The sequence below is a fragment of the Nicotiana attenuata genome, chromosome 8 (genome assembly GCF_001879085.1).
Source record: "Nicotiana attenuata strain UT chromosome 8, NIATTr2, whole genome shotgun sequence".
In the NCBI taxonomy this organism is placed as follows: domain Eukaryota; kingdom Viridiplantae; phylum Streptophyta; class Magnoliopsida; order Solanales; family Solanaceae; genus Nicotiana; species Nicotiana attenuata.
Window position 1 is genome coordinate 43,854,860 of NC_031996.1, and position 23,999 is coordinate 43,878,858.

General features: G+C 43.0%; 1 protein-coding gene across 1 annotated transcript; it reads right to left on the reverse strand.

The window, feature by feature from the left end:
• Positions 4,130–4,663, reverse strand: LOC109231715 (RNA-directed DNA polymerase homolog). The gene has a single exon (XM_019397355.1). It carries the CDS (start codon positions 4,661–4,663, stop codon positions 4,130–4,132), a length of 534 nt encoding a protein of 177 aa, XP_019252900.1.

The window sequence follows — 23,999 nt, forward strand, 5'->3', positions numbered from 1 at the left end:
ATTTCGCTTACGACCTTCTTTAGAGTACGTGTATTATGCATAAAATTTGGAGAAAAAATATACAAAACTTATTAAACTATGTGATGAATTATAAAATAATTAGAAATTTTAAAAAGTACAAGCTCTTAAAAAATATTGACTATTGATCCTATTTAACAAACTTAATAAAGAAAAAAACTATGTCAAGCAAAAGTTGATAATACCTTTATACAACTTCTATATATGAATTGTACAATTGCTTTAATAGCTCAAATAAAGTGGAATAAATGTTGACTTATATGCAACTATGCTATGTTCTCATAGCCTTAAATAAACAAATTCTATTTGCTCAAAGTACTTAATATAAATCTCATGTTATTCTCATTGAACTCAAATTAAAATAACGAAAAAAAAATAGACACTCCATATTGTTAGATATAATTATCATACTAAGATATTTTTTAGATTAGTAATATTTGAATCCAACAAAATTTATTTTTAGAAAGAAATAAAATCATTAAAGTAAATCATTATGATATAAGTTAATATTTGCTTAAGCATTATTTATATTGCTCGCGTACTCAAAATAGTTTAAATTATTTATATTGTTAAAGTATTATTTAGCTGGTAAATTCTGATGTAGGATCTAGTTTTGAGGTACAAACCCATAGTCAGACACCAGAAGACAAATCTTAAACAGAAAATTATAATTTGAGATTCTAATTAATATAAGAAAAAATATGCTTGTAAATTTTTATTTCGGTTATACCCTAAATTTATAAAATGTGTGTTTTTGCATATCACACTTGTAAAAGTTCTCAAAAAAAGTTTAAATGTTTTGATTTGTTAGGAATCTTCCTTAAAATCTATATGCGCGCACAACTACATCCGTAGCTAAATTTTGGTTTTTCAAAAATCTACAAAATAGAATTGTTTATATTATTCATATAAGGAAAGATTTAATAAAAAAAATATTAGTTGTATCAACATCCTAAATTTTAGGAAAAATAATCAAATTACTATTTTATCTATTGTGATCTATTTTTAAAGGATAAAAAAGGAGAACGACATGGGTCTTCGTGCTTTTAATATATATATATATATATATATATATGTTCTCATCATGATTTATGATTAATCATGTAAATTTATATGATTTAGGATAAATATCGAGTACGTAAATTTTGTTGGTATTAACCACCCCCAAGCAGCATCAAGATTTAAGAGGAAATTAAGATGCAAGACCCATGTGAAATATAGACCAATAGAATATGAATCCAAAACATTAAAGCTATGCGTAGAATATTTAATGTCTTTTGAAAATGCTTACACAATCGATAAGGGAGAAATGTAGTTTTCTTTAACACTCTCTCGCACATATGACCTAATTCTAGGGTGTAAACATGGATTTGACTTCTTTTACCTTTTTTTAAGTATTGAGAAAGTAACAGTGAGAGAGGAGGCACAACATGAGTAATGTTACGCGGCTCCTTCCTGAGATTCCTTAGAAGGGCGACATAAGGCTAAGCAACCGATGTCCGTGTAGTTACTATCCACCAACTGAAGTCCCCTTCGTATGCTAGATGAGATTGTCAGTGCCATACGGAAAAACCAATGTCAAGAGCAATTGGGTGTACAGAAAAGAGAATTGAGAATGAAAGAAAGCTTGATTGCATTAATGAAAGCTATTACAGAAAAGCAACACGGTGTCGAGGGGGAGAGACACCAGTACAAACTTTTTTTCGCTTGCTAGAAAGTTTGATTATAGTGCTTAAAAAAAACCAAAGTTATAGGACTTGACTTAACTAATCTAGAGAGACATAATGGAAATACATGAAATAAAACTACTCCATATTTACAATGAAAATGACTTAGGTTCCTACAAAGTGGAAGCCAGTCCGTTGGCAGCAACCTTGTCTTTAGCATCAGAGTCTGCGCATGCGGCACTGTTGGTATCTACCTGCGCCTGGGCGCTTGCGAGGGCTATCGGTGGGGCGATATAGGCACAGGCGCGCTTGTCACTTGGCGCGGCCAAGACCACGGGGCCGATCATGGCGCTAGGCGTTGGGAGGCTTGCCAAGACGCCATGGGGAGCGTCCAAGGGGTCATGGGACATGGCTGGAAAGCCGCTCATGACATTCCCCGTCACCTGATTTGGCGACGTCCTCGGCGCCTTACTTGTAAGATAATCATCGATCAGGCTCTTGTAGGCTTTGAGGTTTGTACCCCTCTCCAAAGTATTCTCTTCCACATCACAACCCTGCCATTTCACCAAGAACTCTTGGTGATCTTTCCTTGAAACATGAACCACTCGATCATCGAGAATAGCTTCTACCCGCCTTAGCCTGATTGCATTAGGGCATCAAATACCGGGTATTGTGAGTTTGCTCCGTGAAGGATCCTCCTTGTCTTCCCGAAAATGTTTTAGAAGACTGATATGGAAAACTGGATGAATCTTCCATCAGGCTGGGGCATCCACCCTGTATGAAACTTTACCAATACGCTTCTCAATGGACAAGATTCAATGTATTTTGCAATAGACGAGGTTCATGGACCCTACAAATAAGTATTGCTTTGGAATTTTCACCATCACTTTGTCGCCTACTAGCTATTCAACAAAGCGACGATTTTGATCAGCATGTTTCTTCATCCGCTTTTAGGCTTTGACCAGATAGCTCTGCACTATCTCCAAATTTCGCTTCCATTTATTTGAGAAGCTAGCAGCTCGAGGAGATTTCGACATGTTTGGGGGCATTCACAGTGTGTGGGAGTAGCGGTTGTTGTTCGGTGACAATTTTAAAAGCGCTTTTGTTTGTACTAGAGTTCTTTTGTGAATTAAAACACAGTTGAGCAACATCCACAAGCTTCACCCAAATCTTCTGCGATCTGGTAACAAAATGGCGGAGATATTCCTCTAGCATGCCATTGAACTGCTCCATCTGGCCATCAGATTGTGGATGAAAACTTGAACTATGGCTTAATTTGGACCCGAGGCACTTAAAGAGCTGAGTCCAAAAGTTGCTAGTGAAGCGATAGTCGCGATCACCAATGATGTCTTTAGGCAGACCCCAATATTTGACAACATGAGAGAAGAAGAGTTGTATCCTCAGGTGATATATATTGTAAGTCAGCTATAAATGTAGCATACTTGGAAAACCGATCTACCACAACTAAGATAGTTGTGAGATCTCCGACTTTGGGCAGCCCGATGATGAAATCCAGTGAAACACTCTACCAAGGTCTCTTTGGAACGGGCAATGGCTCCAAAAGTCCCGCTTGTGTCAAGCGGTCTGACTTGTCTTTCTGGCATACTAAACATGTCTTCACATACTGAGCAATATTATCAGCCATTTGAGACCAATAATAAGCATGGTGCAACAATGCCATAGTGCGTTCTTCACCTAGATGACCGGCCCACAAAGTATCATAGCATTCCATCAGAAGATTCCTTCGTAGATCTCCTCCTTTAGGAACATAAAGTCGGTTCCCTTTCACCTTCAGGAACCCATCTTCCATGTAGAACTGGCGCGTTTTGCCCTGTCCTACCGAATCGACCAAATACTGTGCAACAGGATCCTTTGGGAGAAGATCTTGTATCTGGTCTCTTATAGTGGTGGCAACTTCTCTCCCCATTAGGTTGGCGATTAGGCACACCGATGCTAAGTCAGCCCTTCGACTGAGCGCATCAGCAACTTGGTTGGTCTTCTCGCTTCGGTACTCCTGGTTGAAGTGAAATTCGGCTAGGAGTTCCTGCCACCTGGCCTATCGGCCATTAAACTTTGGCTGGGTCATGAAATGGCTAACAGATGTGTTGTCTATCTTGACCACGAACTGAGTTCTCAGCAGATAGTGCCTCCAAAGGCGTAAGCAATGGACGATAGCCAATAATTCTTTTTTGTGGGCAGCATAGCGCCGTTCTGCATCCTTTAACTTCCGGCTCTCGTACGCTACTGGATGCCCCTTTTGTAGTAAGACTCCGCCCAGAGCATAGTCAGAGGCATCCATCTGTACTTCAAATGGCTTGGCCAAATCAGGAAGAGCCAAGATGGGGCTTCTAGACATAGCCACTTTTAATGCGTTGAAGGCGTCCACTCGCTTGGGACCCCAATCCCAAGGCGTGACTTTCTTTAGGAGTTTAGTCAACGACAATTCAATGAGGGAGTACTTCACAAATTGCCATTAAAAGTTTCTCAGGCCAAGGAACGCCCTCTTCGGCGTGGATATCCTTAGGCGGCGGCCAATTTGTGACAACCTGAGTCATCTGTTGGTCCATCTTTATCCGTCCATCCTCGATGACATGTCCGAAGAAATCAATCTGCTTTTGGGAGAATGTGAACTTAGATAGCTTCACATATAATTTGTGCTCCCGCAGTCGGGCTTGGACCTTCCGCAGGTGCTCCAAGTGTTCCTCTAATGTCTTGCTATATATCACAATATCGTCCAAGTAGACTACTACAAACTCGTCGATGTACTCTCGGAAAATTTGGTTCATCAATGTGCAAAATGTGGCTGGAGCATTAGTCAAGCCGGATGGCATGACTAGGAAGTCGTACAACCCATATCTTGTCACACAGGTCATCTTGTGTTCATCTCTTTCAGCAATTCGGAGTTGCCAGTAACATGCCTTCAGGTCTATTTTGGTGAATACTGTGGCACCACCCAATCTATCGAACAAGTTTTCCATTAGCGGGATAGGGTACTTGTATTTTCACGGTGATTTTGTTTAGGGCCCGATAATCCACACAGAGTCGTAGGGTGCCATCCTGTTTCTTTTGAAATAGCATAGGGGACCCATATGGGGACTTAGAGGGCACAATAATCCCTGTGTCTAGCATCTCCGTCAACTATCTCCGAAGCTCGGCGAGCTCGGGTTGCGACATTCTATAAGGCGCCCGGGCAGGTGGCTTCGAACCCAACACAGACTCAATCTCATAGTCCACAGTGTGCCTAGGCAGGAGTCGCTTTGGCATGTCCTGTGGCATGACGTCTTCAAACTCCCTTAGCATCTCCTTCACAGGTGCAGGAATGGGACCCGAAGAACGTTCAATATTGTCATGACCCGAATTTCCCACCTTCGGGACCGTGATGGCGCCTAACATTGCACTCGCTATGCAAGCCAATGTTACAAAATATTACACCTTTTTCCTTTGTTCATTTATAATTAAAGTTTAATAAAACTAAATCAACGGAAATAAAAGCGAAAGTGCATGATTTATCTAATTACCCTTATACTATTAACGAAAACATAAGTAAATACCACCCAGAAACTGGTGTCACAACTCACGAACAGTCTACGAATACTACAAGTAATGGTTTGAAAGAAAATACATCTGTCTCGGAGAATGTAAAACAGAAATGAAGTAAAAATAGGAGGGGACGCCAGGGCCTGCTGACGCCTGCAGGTCTACCTTGGGTCTCCTGAATGCAGTAACAGCAACCAACCTCTTGATCAGCCACTAGCTCCAAAATCTGCACAGGAAGTGCAGAGTGCAGTATCAGTACAACCGACCCCATGTACTCGTAAGTGCCGAGCCTAACCTCGACGAAGTAATGACGACGCTACGACGGGGCATAACAATATATAACCTGCAACAGTTTATACTAAGACGGAAAGGAAATACAGAATGAATTATAACAGTAACTTGCATTAAATAAACACGGAACCCAGTCTTTCTAACATTATTAAGCTATAACCAATCCTTAAGAGAATCTCAATATCACAATATTGGACCTCAGCGGAAAAAGAATACATAAACAACAAATGATGCGGCACGCATCCCGATCCCACCATATAATCAATAACAGTACAAATATTCACCCTTTTTACTCCTTATTGTGGCGTGCAACCCGATCCCACCAGTCCACCCTTATTACTCCTCGATATATCACCCTTATTCCTCCTGTTGCGGCATGCAACACGATCCTACCTGTCCACCCTTATTACTCCTTGTTGCGGCGTGCAACCCGATCCCACCAGACAATCACATTCACCCTTATTCCTCCTGTTGCATATCAGCACCAATCAAAAAATAAAGACAAGTGTTTCACAAGTTAACTCAAACCCCCCACAACACTTATACCTCAAACCAACACAATGGAAAATCACTACAATTATGAAACTTCACCAGTTAAAACAACACAGCGAGACCCACCAAAGTGTAGCATAAAGCACCAGTAAACCAACAGTATGATATAATGGAACAATTAACAACACCAATAGATAAGCAACATTTAACAAGTAGCAATTAGACATGGAAACATCAATAAGCAAGTAGCAAGTAAAACAGGAGAGCAATATATAGGGAAACGGGGCAAGGGAACATGCTAAACAAGTAATTTGGCGACGCATAGGTGCTCGTCACCATACCTATACGCCACACACATGGTATTTCATAGAGCAAGCAAGTCGGGGATCCCTAATCCCTCAAGTCAAGGTTAGAACAAACACTTACCTCAAGCCAATGGGTAATTCACAGCTCAAACACCGCTTTACCTCTCGATTCCTCCACCAATCCACTCGTATCTAGCCATATTTAACTTAATAACATCAATAAACGCTAAAGGAACCAATTCCAATGCATAATTATAGATTTCCCAATATTTTCCCCAAAAAGTCAAAAATCGACCCTGGGCCCGCTTGGTCAAAACTCTAAATTCGGACCAAAACCCGATTACCCATTCACCCCCGAGCCCGGATATACAATTGTTTTCGGAGTCCGACCTCAAATTGAGGTCCAAATCTCCAAATTTCGAAATTCCTAGGTTCTACCCAAAAACACCCAATCCCACCAAGAAAAACCCTAGATTGTATGATGAAATCTTGTAAAAAGATGAAATAGATTGAAAGAAATAAGTTAAGAATCATTTACCTATGATTTGTGGAAGAAATGGTCTTTGGAAAATCGCCTCTTGAAGTTTAGGTTTTAAAAATGTGAAGAATGGGTGAAAATCCCGTCTAAGTTATGTTTTGAACAGTTGCAGGTATCGCATTTGCGATTCCAGGTTTGCAAATGCGAACTCGCAAATGCGGACATAGCTCCGCAAATGCGAAGAATTGCCTGGTCCTGCTATCATCGCAAGTGCGAACAAATGTTCGCAAATGCGGTTCTGTTCCAGTCGTAATTGCGACAATGAGCTTCGCAAATGCGAAGCTCCCCTTCCCAGCCCTCTGATCGCAAATGCGAAATAACTTCGCTCGCATTTGCAAGCCAGACTTTGCAAATCCAAAGTCTTCAGATTTGCAACATACCAGAAAATTCCTTAAGTTTCAAAACACTCTGTAGCCTATCCAAAACTCACCCGAGCCCTCGGGGCTCCAAACCAAACATGCACACAAGTCTTAAAACATCATACGAACTTGCTCATGCGATCAAATCGCCAAAATAACACCTAGAACTATGAATTCAACACCAAAACGCATGAACTTTTCAAACTTTCTATTTTGTCAACCAAAGGTCCGAATCACGTCAAATCACTTCCGTTTTTCACCAAATTTCCCAGATAGGGTATAAATATCATAACGGACCTGTACCGGGTTCCGGAACCAAAATACGAGCCCGATACCAACAATATCAAACATTATTCAATTTTGTAAAAACCATTATATTTTCAGTTAATAATTTTCTTCAGAAATTCATTTCTTGGGCTTGGGACCTCGGAATTCAATTCCATGCATACGCCCAAGTCCCATATTTTTCTACGAACCCTCGCGGACCGTCAAATCACGGGTCCGGGTCCGTTTACTCAAAATGTTGACCGAAGTCAACTTAAATTAATTTTAAAGGCAAAACTCAATATTTTTCTCAAATTTTCATATTAAGGCTTTCCAGAAACATGGCCGGACTGCGCAAGCAAATCATGGAGAAAGAGAATGAGGTTTTCAAGGCCTCGGAATACAGAATCGGATTCTAAAATAAAAGATGACTCACACTCCACCTCTAAAACAACCGTTCGTCCTCGAACGGACATAGAAAAGTACCCGAGTCGGTGAAAAGATAGGGATATCGGCTCCGCATATCGGAATCAGACGCCAAGGTAGCTGCCTCAACAGGATGATCTCTCTACTGCACATAAACCGAAGGGTAACTCTTCGATCTCAACCGTCGAACCTGCCGGTCTAGAATAGCTACCGTCTCCTCCTCGTATGTCAAATCCTTGTCCAACTGGACAGTGCTGAAGTCTAACACGTGGGATGGATCGCCGTGATACTTCCGAAGCATGGACACATGAAACACTAGATGCACAACTGATAAACCTGGCGGCAACGCAAGTCTGTAAGCTACATCTCCCACTCGAACAAGGATCTCAAAAGGCACGATGAACCTAGGGCTTAGCTTGCCATTCTTCCCAAATCTCGTCACGCCCTTCATGGGCGACACTCGAAGCAACACTCGCTCTCCGACCATGAAATGCCACGACACGAACCTTACGGTCGGCATAACTCTTTTGCCTGGACTGAGCTGAATGAAGTCTATCCTGAATGATCTTAACCTTATCCAAGGCATCCTGCACTAGATCTGTACCCAATAACCGAGCCTCCCCCGGCTCAAACCACCCAAATGGCGATCGACACCGTCTAACATATAATGCCTCATAAGGAGCCATCTAGATGCTCGACTGATAGCTGTTGTTGTAGGCAAACTCCGCTAACGGAAAGAACTGATCCAAAGAACCTCCAAAGTCAATAACACAGGCGCGGAGCATATCCTTCAAAATCTGAATAGTACGCTCGGACTGTCTGTCCGTTTGAGGATGAAATGCTGTGCTCAACTCGACCCGTGTAACCAACTCACGCTGTACTACCCTCCAGAAATGCGAGGTAAACTGCGTACCTCGGTCAAAAATGATAGACATGGGCACACTATGAAGTTGAACGATCTCCCCGATATAGATCTCAGCCAACCGCTCCGAAGAATAGGAAACTGCCACAGGAATGAAATGCGCTGACTTAGTCAGCCTATCCACAATAACCCATACTACAACAAACTTCCTCTGAGTCCGTGGGAGTCCAACAACGAAGTCCATAGTGATACGCTCCCACTTCTACTCAGGAATCTCAATCTTCTGAAGCAAACCACCAGGTCTCTAATGCTCGTACTTTACCTGCTGACAATTCAAACACGGAGCTACATATGCAACAATATCCTTCATCATCCTTCTCCACCAGTAATGCTGCCGCAAGTCCTGATACATCTTGGCGGCGCCCGGATAAATAGAATACCGGGAACTATGGGCCTCCTCTAGAATCAAATCACGAAGTCCATCCACATTAGGCACACAAACTCGACCCTGCATCCTTAGAACTCTGTCATCTCCAACTGTAACCTGCTAGGCACCTCCCTGCCGCACTGTATCCCTAAGGACAAGCAAATGAGGATCATCATATTGCCGATCTCTAATACGCTCAAATAATGAAGACCGAGCGACTGTACAAGCTAGAATACGGCTGGGCTCAGAGACATCCAACCTCACGAACTGATTGGCCAAAGCCTGAACATCCAAAGCTAGCAGTCTCTCACCGACTGGAATATATGCAAGGCTACACATACTAGCTGACTTCCTACTCAAAGCATCGACCACCACATTAGCCTTCCCGGGATGATACAAGATGGTGATATCATAGTCTTTCAATACATCCGACCACCTTCTCTGCCTCAAATTGAGCTCCTTCTACTTGAACAAATACTGCAAACTCCTATGATCCGTGAACACCTCACACAACACACCATATAAACAATGCCTCCAAATCTTTAGCGCGTGAACAATGGCTGCTAGCTCCAAATCATGAACTGGATAATTCTTCTCATGAATCTTCAACTGCCGCGAAGCATATGCAATAACCTTGCCGTTCTGCATCAACACCGCACCAAGTCCAATACGAGATGCATCACAATATACTATATATGGCCCTGAGCTTGTGGGCAACACTAACACCGGCGCCAAAGTCAAAGCTGTCTTAAGCTTCTGAAAGCTCGCCTCACACTCTTCTGACCACCTGAACGGGGCACCCTTCTGGGTCAACCTGGTTATCGGGGCTGCTATGGATGAAAATCCCTCCACAAACCGACGGTAACAACCCACCAAACCAAAGAAACTTCGGATCTCTGTAGATGATGTGGGCCTAGGCCAGTCCTTGACTGCCTCAATCTTCTTAGGATCCACCTGAATACCCTCCGCTGATACAACTTGACCCAAGAAAGCCATTGAACTCAACCAAAACTCATATTTCGAAAATGTATGTGGTAAAATCGGAGGGTCCAATTTTCGGCCACTACAATGCCTCGTAAGCAAGCTCTGCAAAGGCTCGAGACTACGGTCGAGATATACCCCGATGGGCCATTGATGTCCAACCTCGAGACAGTGCACGTCGACAGTTATGATAAAAAAGTGGGAAGTACCCTAGGCGCATGATTAGAGCTGACAAAGTCTAGTAGGCTAGCTCTGACTTGTAACAGGGCATTAATTGGTTGTACCAGCCCCATATCTTTGTAATTAATGTATTTATATTATGTTGGGATTCCCCCTCACATATAAAGGGGATCCTTATCACTTTTTAGACATCTGATACTCCATATTCAATACAAGAACATTCTCTCTGCTCTCTAACTTAACATATTCTCTTGAACTCATTACTTCCATTTATTGCTTGTATTCATTGTGTTCTATTTATTGTTCTTCATTTATTGCTTATCATGGACCATAAAGAGCCATCGCTGTAGCTCTCATAAAGTGTTAGTCTTCCCTCGATCGTTCTAAGCCGGTTGCCCAACTCGACCCCGAGGCCTTATAAACGACAGCTCGAGGCCCCAATCTCCAACGGTTTGGTTCGATTATCATACTGTCTCTAAGTTGCAATCTTGATTTCTAGTCTTTTACTTAGCATCCATTGCTTAACAACTAGCATAAAAATAGATCACGTATTTTTAGAACCACAAAATCAAATTTAATTGTAATTACCATTTTCACGGTAAACAGTTTGGCGCCCACCGTGGGGCTAAAAATAATAGTGATTATTTTCTTGGTGGTTTAACTACGTAACGCAAGTTATCTTTCACACTTTTTCTTGTCCAAGATCTTTGATTTCAGGTAGAAATGTCTAACTCAGTAAACGCACGTGAAAACATCAATCTTGAAGACCATGGAGAAGATGGTGTTGACGTCCCAGGTGTTGGTGTACAACCGCAAAACCCTGAGATGCACCGGAACCAATTTTTGTGGACGCGGTCTCACGCGACGCTCAGCACGTCGAAATAAGCTCCTACACCAACAAGAGCATACACCAAGGAGACCAACAAGAAGCCTAGAAAACCCCAGCTAGGGAAGAACGGGAGGTTAGCCTTCACGTTATTTTTGAAATGTTACAGGCACAACAGCTGGCGATCGCTCAGCAGCAAAGTCACCAGAAAACTCCCAGCACGGTAGCACCGGGGACGGCTCCCCTAGCCGAGCAGGTACTAGAGAGATCAAGCAACAATGGGTCGGCGGTCAACCCTGCCATCGTATAGATGCTCGAGGGCCTCACAAAGAGGATCGAGTCGGGCTAGACGAAGATAGAAGCTAACGACAAAAAGGTCGAGACCTACAATTCCAGGGTCGACCTAATTCCGGGCGCACCCCCAATCCTGAAAGGTGTGGATCCAAAGAAGTTCGTCCAAAAGCCATTCCCACAGGAAGCTGCTCCAAAACCCATTCCGAAGAAGTTCAGAATGCCAGACCTTCCGAAGACAACAGAACCTCAGACCCCAACGAGCACGTTACTGCTTACACTTGTGCAGTGAAGGGCAACGACCTAAGGGATGATGAGATCGAGTCCGCCCTATTGAAAAAGTTCGGAGAGACGCTTTCAAAAGGGGCGATGATGTGGTATCACAACCTGGCCCCAAACATGATAGATTCATTTGCCATGCTGGCGGATTCTTTCATAAAGGCATATGCTGGTGCCATCAAAGTAGCAACAAGGAAATCCGACGTCTTCAAGATCCAGTAGAGCGAGAATGAGATGCTGCGAGAGTTCGTATCTCGCTTTCAAATGGAACGAATGGAACTACCGCTGGTCTCCGACGACTTGGCAGTGCAGGCCTTCACTCATGGCCTGAATGAACGAAGCTCGATGGCTTTGAAACAGCTAGGGGTGTTCAAACCCGAACCGAAACCGAAATTCGAACCGAAACCGAATCTTAATGGCTTATTGGTATCGGGTTAACGGTTTAACGGACGGGGAACAGATTAAATTTTTTATTAATGGCTTATCGGTTTGGGGGCGGATTATTCAATTTTCTTAATGGATAATCCGTTAACCCGTTAAGAATATATATATATATATATATATATATATATATATATATATATATATATATATATACATACATATATATATATATATATATACATATAAAATTTATATTTATCCATATATATATTAAATAATNGTCGTCACAATTAGCTAAGTATTAGTGCATTAGCTTATATATACATATACATACATATATATATATATATATATATATATATATATATACATACATATATATATATATATATATACATATAAAATTTATATTTATCCATATATATATTAAATAATCAAAAATCCTTCTTCCTCCAGTACTCTATCAAAGTAAATTAGAATAAAAAAAAGCGAAATAAAAGGAGTCATCTAATTGTGACAAAAGACAGAATTTGCTGTCCGAAACAAGATAACAACACCAGTTACACCACTGCTTCATCAACTTTGCCTGGGTTTTAAGGCATCCTAGAATTCTAAGCATGACGAACATTTGTTTTAACAAACGGCCAATTGGAAATCTTTCACATGGACTAAGGCCAATGTGCATAAACATAAATAAGATTCTAGACATATGATTTACCCATCACGGTGTCTCTTCTGCTTCGTCCCTCTTAGTACATCGACCACCTATTTAAACAAACAAAGACTAAATTTTATTTTATTTTGATTGAATTAGGCCGATAAACCGCCCGATAATAGCTAAACCGATACCAATCCGCCCGATATCATATCGGGTGGCTAGTGGATTAATACATTTAAAAGTCGATAACCGATAAGCCAAACCGTTTAGAGTAAATAACCGCCCAATCCGCCTGATAAGCAACAGCTGAAGCAGAACCTAGTCGAATACCCGGCCGTGACTTGGTCGGACGACCACAACCGGTACCAGTCAAAGATGAGGGTCGAAGACGACCAACTAGGAGCCCCCTCGGGCTCGGTGTATCCTAGAAGGCTTCTAGCGAAGGAGCCGAAGCCAAGCAAAGAAAGGTACCAGCCATACATCGAAGACAGGAGAAACGCCCCGAGGCGTGACATACCCGGAATTATCAAAGAACGGGCCGAGGGCAGAACCCTCGGGGACTCGTCAACAGAGTCGGGTTCGATAGGCGCGCAGGGCCGGCGGAAGCACCCCGCTTGTCGGAATACATCTTCAATGTCGATGTTTCGGACATCGAATTCGCCATCAGTAAAATCAGAGTCACCAGGTGGCCAAGGCCTGTACAATTAGATCCTTCGCAAATAAATCATAACTTGGTGTGTGAATTCCACAACACGCACGGCCACAGAACCGAAGATTTCCACCAACTCCGGGAAGAAGTAGCCCGACTACTAAGCAAAGGTCACCTCCGAGAATTCCTCCGCGACCGGGCCAAAAACCAGTTCTGGGAAAGAGAGGCGACCAAGAAGAACGAAACAAATGAGCCACAACATGTCATGCACATGATCTTGGGAGGCATCGATGCCCCACAGGAACCCGTGATCAGAAGGACAAAAATATCCATCACCAGAGAAAAGCGAACTCGGGGTTACATACCCGAGGATGCTCTCACATTCAGCGACGAGGACATCGAGACCTTGTCTCAACCTCACAACGACGCATTGGTAATCTCTTTCCTTGTAAATACATTTCAAATTAAACGTGTACTTGTGGATCCAGGTAGCTTGGCCAACATTATCAGGTTGAGGGTGGTAGAGCAGCTCGGGCTGCTTGACCAAATCGTTCCCGCCTCTCGAGTCCTCAACGGATTCAACATGGCGAGCGAAACAACAAAAGGGGAAATCACCCTCCCGAGTCGAGGAAGTGATTGACTCTGTATTACAGTCCGCGATCACAGAAATCCGGGTAAGGAATTCTGTTAACCCGGGAGAAGGTATTAGGCACTCCCGAGTTCCGTGGTTCTAGCACGGTCGCTTTGATAATACTTGGCTTGTTAAATTGTCTAATTCCTGATTTTAGAACCTACGTGTTTTTATCTTTTACCACTTTTAAATTAGGAAAATTATCTTGCAACGGGTCACGCGTACGTGTACCCGTTTGTTTGGCGCGTCAATAATCATGTCACGCGAACGTGTCCACAATTAATAACGCTTTATTATTATTAAGAAAGTTTGGCCGAAGTTGCGCGAACGCATACTCCGAATTGGTTTTTAGAATCGTAATTATGTTACGCGGACGTATACACAATCATAATTGTATTTTAAACGGCCCAAAAGGCTTTTCTACGAATATTAATTTGGAGTGCTTGGTCGTTAACTTTCCCGGAGAGGCTTGGAGCCCGTTCTTCCTTCATTCCATCACATTTTGATTCTTTTCTTCATTCCGTTTATACAGAAACTCCTTAATGAACTGATATTCAGTTCAATGTTCTGAGCACTATATGCTCCAGTGACATCCGTGCATACATGAAGGCACTCAGCAGCAAGAAATCATTAATATAGACTATGACAAAATAATTAAGCTCTTTTCTTATTTTACAGTAATTGAGAGCATTTGCCAAATCCAATGTTTCTTGGGACAAACAGAACAAATAATTCCCAATTTCTAAATTCAAGATGCGCATCAACTTTAGACTAGTCAGTACTATACATGACAGTGCCCAAAAATCCAATTTCCTTGTCGGATATTATCATCCTGCGCTTCTTAAGCAAATGGAAAGATGGAGAAGCAAATGAGTTCACTCACAAGACTCAAGGTTACCAATTATTTGAAACAGAAATCTGAACATATTGTCTGCGATATTTGTATAGCACTCAATCAAGAGATGAATTAAAGAGGGACAGCAAAACTTAACAAGAAAGCATAGTACTAAACAGTCATACATATTTCAACTCCACATTTGCTATTCGTATGGACACAGTTTAATGAAAGCGTTTTCTGAAGGAAAGGTATTGAGAGACAATGGCTTAGCTTACTTCTTTTTATCAATCAAGCACATGAACTGCTGCACAGATAGATATGCCTAGCAGGAATTTGATAATCACAACACTTAAGGTCAATTGGAAGCCTGACTCACGAATTTCAAACTAGCACACACAAAATCTGATCTGGCGTGAACATGGTCAAGATGATCCTACCACTTCAAGAAGAATTCTCGTTTGAGAACCAAGGGGAATCAGTAAAGACGACTCCAACTGGATTCAGCTATTCAATTTCAGACTCGGCTCGCAAACATTAAAGTACTGATAACAGGATTCAAAAGGATCTAGGCTAGAATTGAGAGGAAATGAATTTAAAGGAGTCCATATTTCCACCTAGCATATGTAATTTGAACATAGACCAAACGAGCCCTCGATCTACTGGAAATCCATGTCAAAAACCAAAAGAACTTCATGTAAGGAAACTGGTGAACCAAGTCTAAACCACTCTAGGATCATTCATATCCAAACAAAACCCAATTTCAGCATTTGAAAAGGCTGACAACAGCTTCAATTAAGAGTCAAAGCAAAGGGGATACAAGATATATCCAAACTTCACTAAACTTAATGTTAAACAAACCTCCATAAGAGTTAAGAATCATGAAAACATTCAGTTATACAGTACTAAACTTTAACTATGAAACATTAAACAGGACATTGAATTCTTTGCTAATTCTTAAACCAAATTCAACCCTCAATGGGTGCTATCACCAAGAGGGAGAATATGCACCAACAACTCATGGTTTATGGAAAAGTAAAGCTACACTATAATAGAAGAAACAGGCTGATATTATGCTCCAAACTTCCTGATTTCCATATCAAACATGAAGCAGACTTTACATTAGGTGGAATTAAGGAATATACCTGAGAAATAAGGGGAAAACAAGAATGAAATGAGGGTCAGTAGACACAATACAGCAGATCAGCAAACAGACTCCAATCGAACAGTAACCCAGCAAGCCAATTATTTTCAAAACCCAGCTCTTACTCCAAATTCAACCCATTTCAGCTCCAAATGAATCAAAGATGGTTTCAGAAATGAAAAAAAACTCCAGAAATCAAAGAAGGAAACAAAAGTTCAATGGAACACTGAGTAGTTTCAGCCGTTTGTTTTTCTGATTTTTTATCTCCTTTTTATCTCTGCCTTGAGAGTCAAGTTAGGATGCCTTTATAGGCAAGGGACTAGGGCAGCAGTAGAATGTTCAGATTTGACCTTTTACCCTTTCTCAATTTTTATTTTGCTACTTGGTCCCTAAAGTATTGACTTGCTTGCCAAGTAAACCTGTTTTTCAGCTTCTAGGAAGCTTCCTAGGCAGTTATCAAAAGATTCCCCTACCCAATTACCTAAACTACCCCCCAAATGCCCCTCAATTACCTTACAAACAAACCTGGCACCCCAAACTGCTCAAATACTTTGGGCCCCAAAATTGGTTTCCAAAATCCTAATCTTCTCTTTTTTTTCCAAAATTAAATAAAAATCCAAATTAATTCCTAAAACCTAATTAACAAAAGCTCTAATTAAACCTAAATGATAATTAACACAGTTACTTAAAAACAAAATAAAAGAAAAGCTACTCAACAATAAAAGTTAAAATTAAAAGTGCAAATTGAATTATTTTTGTGATTTTCCCTTTTTATAAAATGACTTAATTACTAACAAATTCTAAAAAATTCAAAGTTAAATCCTAAATGCACATGCACATATTTTTTTGTATTTTTCATTAATTAAACAAAAAATAAAATGCACAGACAAATGCAAACAATTAACAGAAAATGCCACAAAATCCATAAGATTGCAAACACTGAAAGAAATTATTTTGTTTTGAATCTATGGGAGTAATTCATATAGGGAAAAATCACGTGTTCACAGGCATAACCCAAAATGCCAAATTCCATGTCATCGAAGGAGACATGAGATACAATGCCTTGCTCGGAAGGCCATGGATACACTGCATGAGAGCAGTACCATCAACCCTTCATCAAATGATGAAGTTCCCGACAAAGGATGGGACAAAAACCGTCTACGGGGAACAGCATGCGGTAAGAGAAATGTTCACAGTACACGACGTAATGCCGACACCAGTACCTCCACCTTCGGAAGAGCCAAAGGATAAGCTAGCAGTAAAGTAGCGATAACAAGCTACATTCTCGGCTACACCCGACTAAATAAAATAAAGAACCGTACCATAGCAAACGATTGAATCACATCGAGATCCGAAGCGCCGTTGGCACTAAGGTATGGCTATCCCCCTTTTTCACTTGCATTTTATACTAACCTGAATGCAGGTGTCTGATCGAAACGGCCGAAGCGCTTCCCAACTCCAAGGCCTTAGGTTTCAAAAGCATGTGTTGCACTCTTTTCCTTCGACCGGGTTTTTATCCCAAGAAGGGTTTTACCGGCAAGGTTTTTAACGAGGCAACATCTGTATGCTACCTAAGGAAAACTCAACAAGTATTCAAGGCTTCTTTTGCAATCAACCTCGAATACTGGGGGGCATCCCCCTAGAAGGTCACTTACTCGGAGAAGCCAGGATGCACTAAAGAGGGTCTCGATAGGAAAATAATGTACCGGGCCAAACGATCGAACGAACCGTGCCTACGTAGAATAACTGAGCCCTTAACAGCCAAGACATGTATACTTGTACCAAGTAATCAAAGAATACTTTCAAAAAGCACTTTGCGTTTCAAAGAAGCTCGGTATTTTTGCATAAACGGCTCCTCTATCAAAAACTCCCCGAACACTCGGGGACTGGCGTCAACAACTAGATATAATGCGACCCCCGGGTCGGAGCTCCAAACTCATAAGCCCTCGATGAGGCAACACAAAGATCACAAAACAACTCAAGAGCAAAAAACATCGCGAACACTCGGGGACCGGCGTCGAAAAAACTCAAGGTCACATGATCCCCGGGTCGGAAAATTCTAAAATTGTAAGCCCTCAATGAGGCAACACCAAGTTTACAAGTAATGGCTCCCGAGCCAAAAAACCCTCGATGACTCGAGGACTGTCGCCAATCGCCACCCCCATCGACTTATCAAAACCCGAGGCCATAAGACCACATACGGCCAGCCTCGGTCTTGTAAGACCTACACAAGGCAACAACAAAAATTGTAAAACCTCAAGCAAGGCATGAACCACACTTGTACCAAGTGACAATAACTGTAAGACCTCAAAGGCATGTAAAATCTGTAAGACCTCAAGCAAGGCATGAACCACACTTGTACCAAGTGACAATAACTGTAAGACCTCAAAGGCATGTAAAACTTGTAAGACCTTACTAAAGGCATAAACCTGATCTTAAAGTTGAGGCTATATATCGAACATATAAGACCCCTAAAAAGGCATACCCTCGATATAGACGTCGAAACTACTTCACTCGGGGACTGAAAGGCTCCGGCCAAACACAATGACTACGGTCACAAGGCTGTACCAACCAAACTAACGCGACTCGGGGATGCCCGACCGTTGCTATAAAATCGCAGGCCTTCAATTTCTTCGAGTATACTTCGAAAAGAACCGGTTAAACAGGCTACGCTCGACATAGGCAAAAGAGCTTCGACCTTGTTAGCTCCTAACTACAGGCTTCGAGATACTCAACCTCCGAGCCAAAACTTTTAAGGTGCTCGATCATCGCCATATAAAGGCTCACAATCGAGGTTTTATCAAACCGTCGAAGAGTCAGGCAAACACAACTCCAAAAGTCCTTAACGAGGGAAAAGTAAAGCCTATATTAGAGGTCGCACAGACCCAATGCGTAAGAGCCACTGTCGCCAGCCCATATAAAAGGTCGTACCGACCCAAAGCGTAAGAGCCACCGTTGCCAGCCCATATAAAAGGTCGAACGGACCCAAAGCGTTAGAGCCGCTGACGCCAACTTACATTAAAAGGTCGTACCGATCCAACGCGTAAGAGCCGAAGGGCCAGCTTTAAATTCGAAAACTTGAGGGTCAAATGAGCTCGAGTCGAAACCCGACTAGGAGACTGAACCCAAAATAGTAAACTAAAAATGCCTAAGGGCGAAAGCATAAGAGCCTAACACGCCATCTTACATTAAAAGGTTGTACCGACCAAAGCGCATAAGAGCCTACGGGCCAGCCTAATAAGCCCCAGGGCAATACTATGAATCTAAGGATTCCTTTTAACTCGAAGATCAGTTCTTCTTGCTGATAGCTAACAAACATCGAAAGGTACATGAAAAACGAAGTCGCAAGATTTCTTTTTGTACACATGTGTGAAAGAACACAAGCTTCATTCACAAAGTTCTTTGAAAACACTACATACGAAATCAGAAAAGGATAGGTTTAATCTACGCCCCCTCCTGGGACTACGGCCTGTCAGCCTATTTCCTGCCATCCTCGACATCGGACAGAAGGGACTTAGCGTCATGTGCTTCTGCCTTTGCCTGTTTCACCTCTTCCGAGAGGTCAAAGCCCCTAACATTGATCTCCTCGAGGGTTTCCCTTCGAGATTTGCACCGCGCATACTCCAAGCTCGTGCTCTCGCAGTCGAGAACCCTTCACAGCTCAGCTCGGCATCGGCAGCGTCCTTCAAATATACCGCCACTTTCTTGTCAGCTTTAGTTCGGCTCATTACGGCTTCGGCCCAGGCATCCACAACTTCGGCTTTTATCTTCAGAAGCTTGGACTCAAGCTTTGCGACCATATCCGTTCGGACTAAACTGTTCTCACGAGCTAAGCGAAGTTGAACCTCGAAGGCGGAAGCTTTAGTCAAAGCACCTTTCTCCACTATAGTATGAGCGTCCGCCTGAGCCTTTAGCTCATCGCGCTCATGTTTGGCTTGGCCAACTTCACTCCTAAGGCATTCCAGGTCTCCAGCCTTATTCTGCAGCTAAAATAAATAGAACGTCAGCCTCAGGAATGTAAAAGGGAACATGCGCCCCATCTAGAGCAATATGTACCTGTTCCTCGAGGTAGGTTTCATAGTTCAGGCTTCAACTCGCCTCGTACAAGTGCGCCAACTCATCTTCTCTCTCGTCGCAAAGAAGCCTGAGGGACTTCTCCCCACCCACGACTTTTTGCAGCATGGCCTCACGACGAAGCAGCTCGGACTTGAGCTTGTCAAAAACCTGTGAAAGAGAAACTCGACCAGAGAGTAAAAATAACAAAACCATAAAATCAATACGGACGGCAAAAAACTCACCTTGGAATAGAGCCGCTGAGCTTCCTCAAAAGTCGAGCGACATCTACTAGTCCGACTCCATCTACCCCGGAAGAACCACACCCGGTGGGGGCGCAATCGCTCAGCATATGCGACTTCTGGTTCCGAACGTCTCTCAAAGTACATTCGATGGGGGAAGACACACCCTCGTCGAGCCCCCGACCTGGACTCTTATTGCTATAAGGACTATCGCCCTGTGAAAGCCCTTTTTGCTTATTATTATCGCTCCATAGCCCAAAAGCTAGCGATCCTTCTCCCCCTCCAAGGGGGCACGACCTCGCCCCAAAGGATTCTCCGATGCCTACGGTGATGGGGTTAGTACGCGTAAAAAGAAAGTTCCCTTAAAGGAGCAAATCATACAGCGCTTACCGTGGTATTTGGCCTCCCATCTGCCCTTAGACAAAACTCGCCACTTACGCTCGTTATAAGTTGAGCGAGTCGCCAGCTCCCGAGCCCAGTTCATCAGGTCGGGGACCTCGTACGGCGCCCACAAAATTACTGCAGAAAGGGAAACGAAGGCGTATTTACGTAACATGCCTATGCAAAACTACGAAGGCACAAGTATATCACTTACGTGTAAAATTCCATTCCTCAGGGAATGGCAGAAACTCCACGGGGATAATATCAACGGTCCGTACTCGGACGAACCGGCTTATCCACTCCCGATCTCCATCTTCTTCATCATCAACGACGAAAGGTGTGGTGGATCGGCATCATAAGGTTAGCAGACCTCGATGGTGAAAAGGCCGGCATAACCTGATAAGATGACTGAGCGTGAATTCAAGCCCTGCTTTCTCCGCGAAGAACCTCATCATCAACACTATCCGCCAAAATGACGGGTGAATCTGCACCAAGGTAACCCGGTATTTTTGACAGAAGTCAAACACAACCCTATCTGGGGGGCCTAGCGTGAAGGGGTAGGTGTATACATTCAAAAATCCCTCAACATGATCCATGGTGCTCTCTCCCGGGGAAAGTACCTGCAGTACTACCTTTTCCCCCATCCACAGTCTTTCCTCATAGAATCAAGGTTCCCCTCTCCTACAAAAGAAATAAACTTCGAAACATACTCCCGATGACCCCAAGCATTTTGGTTCAAAAAGCCTTCGAGGGCGAAACTCCCCTCTCCTCGCCGAGCGGACCTTGGTGTGGAAGCCATAACTGTGGTAAAACTAGAAAATTCGAGCAAAGCCTTCAAAGTTGAAACGGTAAAAGCCTAAACACAGGAAAGGAAAGCTCTATAGAGGAGGATGACTGCTCGGAATAGCAAAATCCTTAAGAGAAGGAATACAGCCCTATATGTGGAGAAAGAGGCAACTATCTGCCTGCCTCAAAGGTCAATTAAAGACGCTAACTGAGATATTTCTCGCTTTGGGAAAATGTGCCAACGAAATCGCCTCGGTAATTTCATAACCATGTCATACACTTGACGCCTCCATACGATGTTTTGGGGTCAGAGACCCCTGCATCTACCAAGCCTCGAGGTAGTACCTGATCTCGAGGGCCTCTGCCAAAAAGATGATAGGCTCCGGAAGCCATTGGCATCATTACAAGTCCCGAGATGGTACCCGATCTCGAGGACCTCCACCAAAAAGGAGACAGGCTCCAGGAAGCTAATGACATCACTACACGGCCCGGATGGTACCCGATCTCGAGGATCTCCACCAAGAAGGGGATATGATCCAAGGAGCCATTGACATCATCCTAAGCCTCGAGATGGTACCCGATCTCGAGGACCTCACTCAAAAGAATACAAGATCTAAAAACTAATCATATGGGCTTGGCCTCGAGGTTCTATCTAAACCCGGGTAGGCCCCCATCTGAGATCTATGTGCTACGCCTTAAGGCTATCTACACCGTGTTCAAAGCAAACTTCCAAGTAGCCCGAGCTTTAGCGAACCCCCGCTCGGGGACTGCTCTCAAAAGCCTAAAGGCTATCTTTATTCTCAGACTTTCGAGCAAATCCCCCCGTCGAGGTCTATCGCGGGGTCTAAAGGGCTAAGTCTCGTACTGAAAGTTCGAGGCCCCACTCTCATTCAACTCGAAGTCTGGGATCCCGATGGCCCGAGTTTATCAATCCAATCCGGCTCAGTCCAAGGAACGGCAAAAGTTTCTATGAGGAATTGTGTTAATCAATCAAGAGCTAGAGAAATACATACGCCCGGGCTCGGCATTCGTACCGGCCAGTAGAATCACGCATTCAGATTCTTCGCAAGTGCAGATAAAGAGAAATAAAGCATAAATCAGAGACAAATTGAAGAAACATCTTTTCCATTAATAAACAATGATTACAAAGCCCACGAGGAGTGCTTACACATGATTACAAAGCCTATGATGGGTCCTTACATAGAAACAAAGAAGCAAAAGAAAATAAACACAATGAAAACCAAGAGTCTAATCTATCCTTGGCGACAGTATATTCGAGCACCGCCTCCTCGATGGCCTTATCTCGACCTTCCAAAATGGCATCTTCAAGGGAGAAGAGGAGGAAAAGGAAAACGATGCAGAAGAAGCAGAAAAAGATGAAGAAAAAGCCATAGCCCGTCAAAGCGCAAAGGTTTTTACCGGGCCAAGGAAATCACGGCCCGGTAGAAGACTTGGCGAGCGCCACCCTTACCTGCACGACTACTTTGAGTCCACTTCTTGGAACATTGTTCCATGCAAGTTAGCGGCCGGTAGTGCCACTTCACCCCATGGAAAGCAAAAGGGATGAAGTGCCACACCAGGCCGGAATGGGGAGGTGAGCAGCGGTGTATAGTCCAAACACCCTCCTGAGTAGCGGTGTAGAGTCCGAACATCTTCCTAAGTCAGAAGAAATCGGCCCCCCTATCTCGTCGCCTCGAGCCAACGATATCAACAACAACAACAAAAACGACGAGTCAGTGCAATCTCGCTCGGTAAGGGAATGCCCTGGAAAAAGGCCATGGCATGGCTGATAAGAACGCCGACATATAATGCTAAGGCCGCGGGCCTCAAACATGGTAGATAACAATGGATGAGGATGAAGAGAAGAAAGGAGTGGAAGGATATTAGAGAACACTTGAATGAAGAAATGGTTCCGGGAGGCTTCCATATATAGAGGGTGGCAGTGCAACCGACGACCCCATCTATGTCTTTAAAAGATGTATTGCAGGCGCAATCAATGCGTCTTTGGGGAACTGAATCGATGGCAACATTATCGCTTTGGAGAATAAGAATTAGCAGTACATTGAATGACACTGAAAAGATGAACCGACGGGACGCCTCAGTTATCATAAAGGCTTACTTCATAAGTATGACATCATCACGGAAAAGTTCGAAGAGATGGATATCAAAGTCATTTCTTATCGTTCCACTCTAAGAAACGCGGGGACTATCTGTATGCAGTAAAATTGGAGGGTCCAATTTTCGGCCATTACAACACCTCGTAAGCAAGCTCTCCAAAGGCTCGAGACAAATGTCGAGATTTACCCCGAGGGGCCATCGATGTCCAACCTCGAGACAGTGCACGTCGACAGTTATGATAAAAAAGGGGAAGTTCCCTAGGCGCACGATTAGAGCTAACAAAGTCTAGTAGGCTAGCTCTGACCCGTATCAGGGCATTAAATGGCTGTACCAGCCCCATATCTTTGTAATTAATGTATTTGTATTATGTTGGGA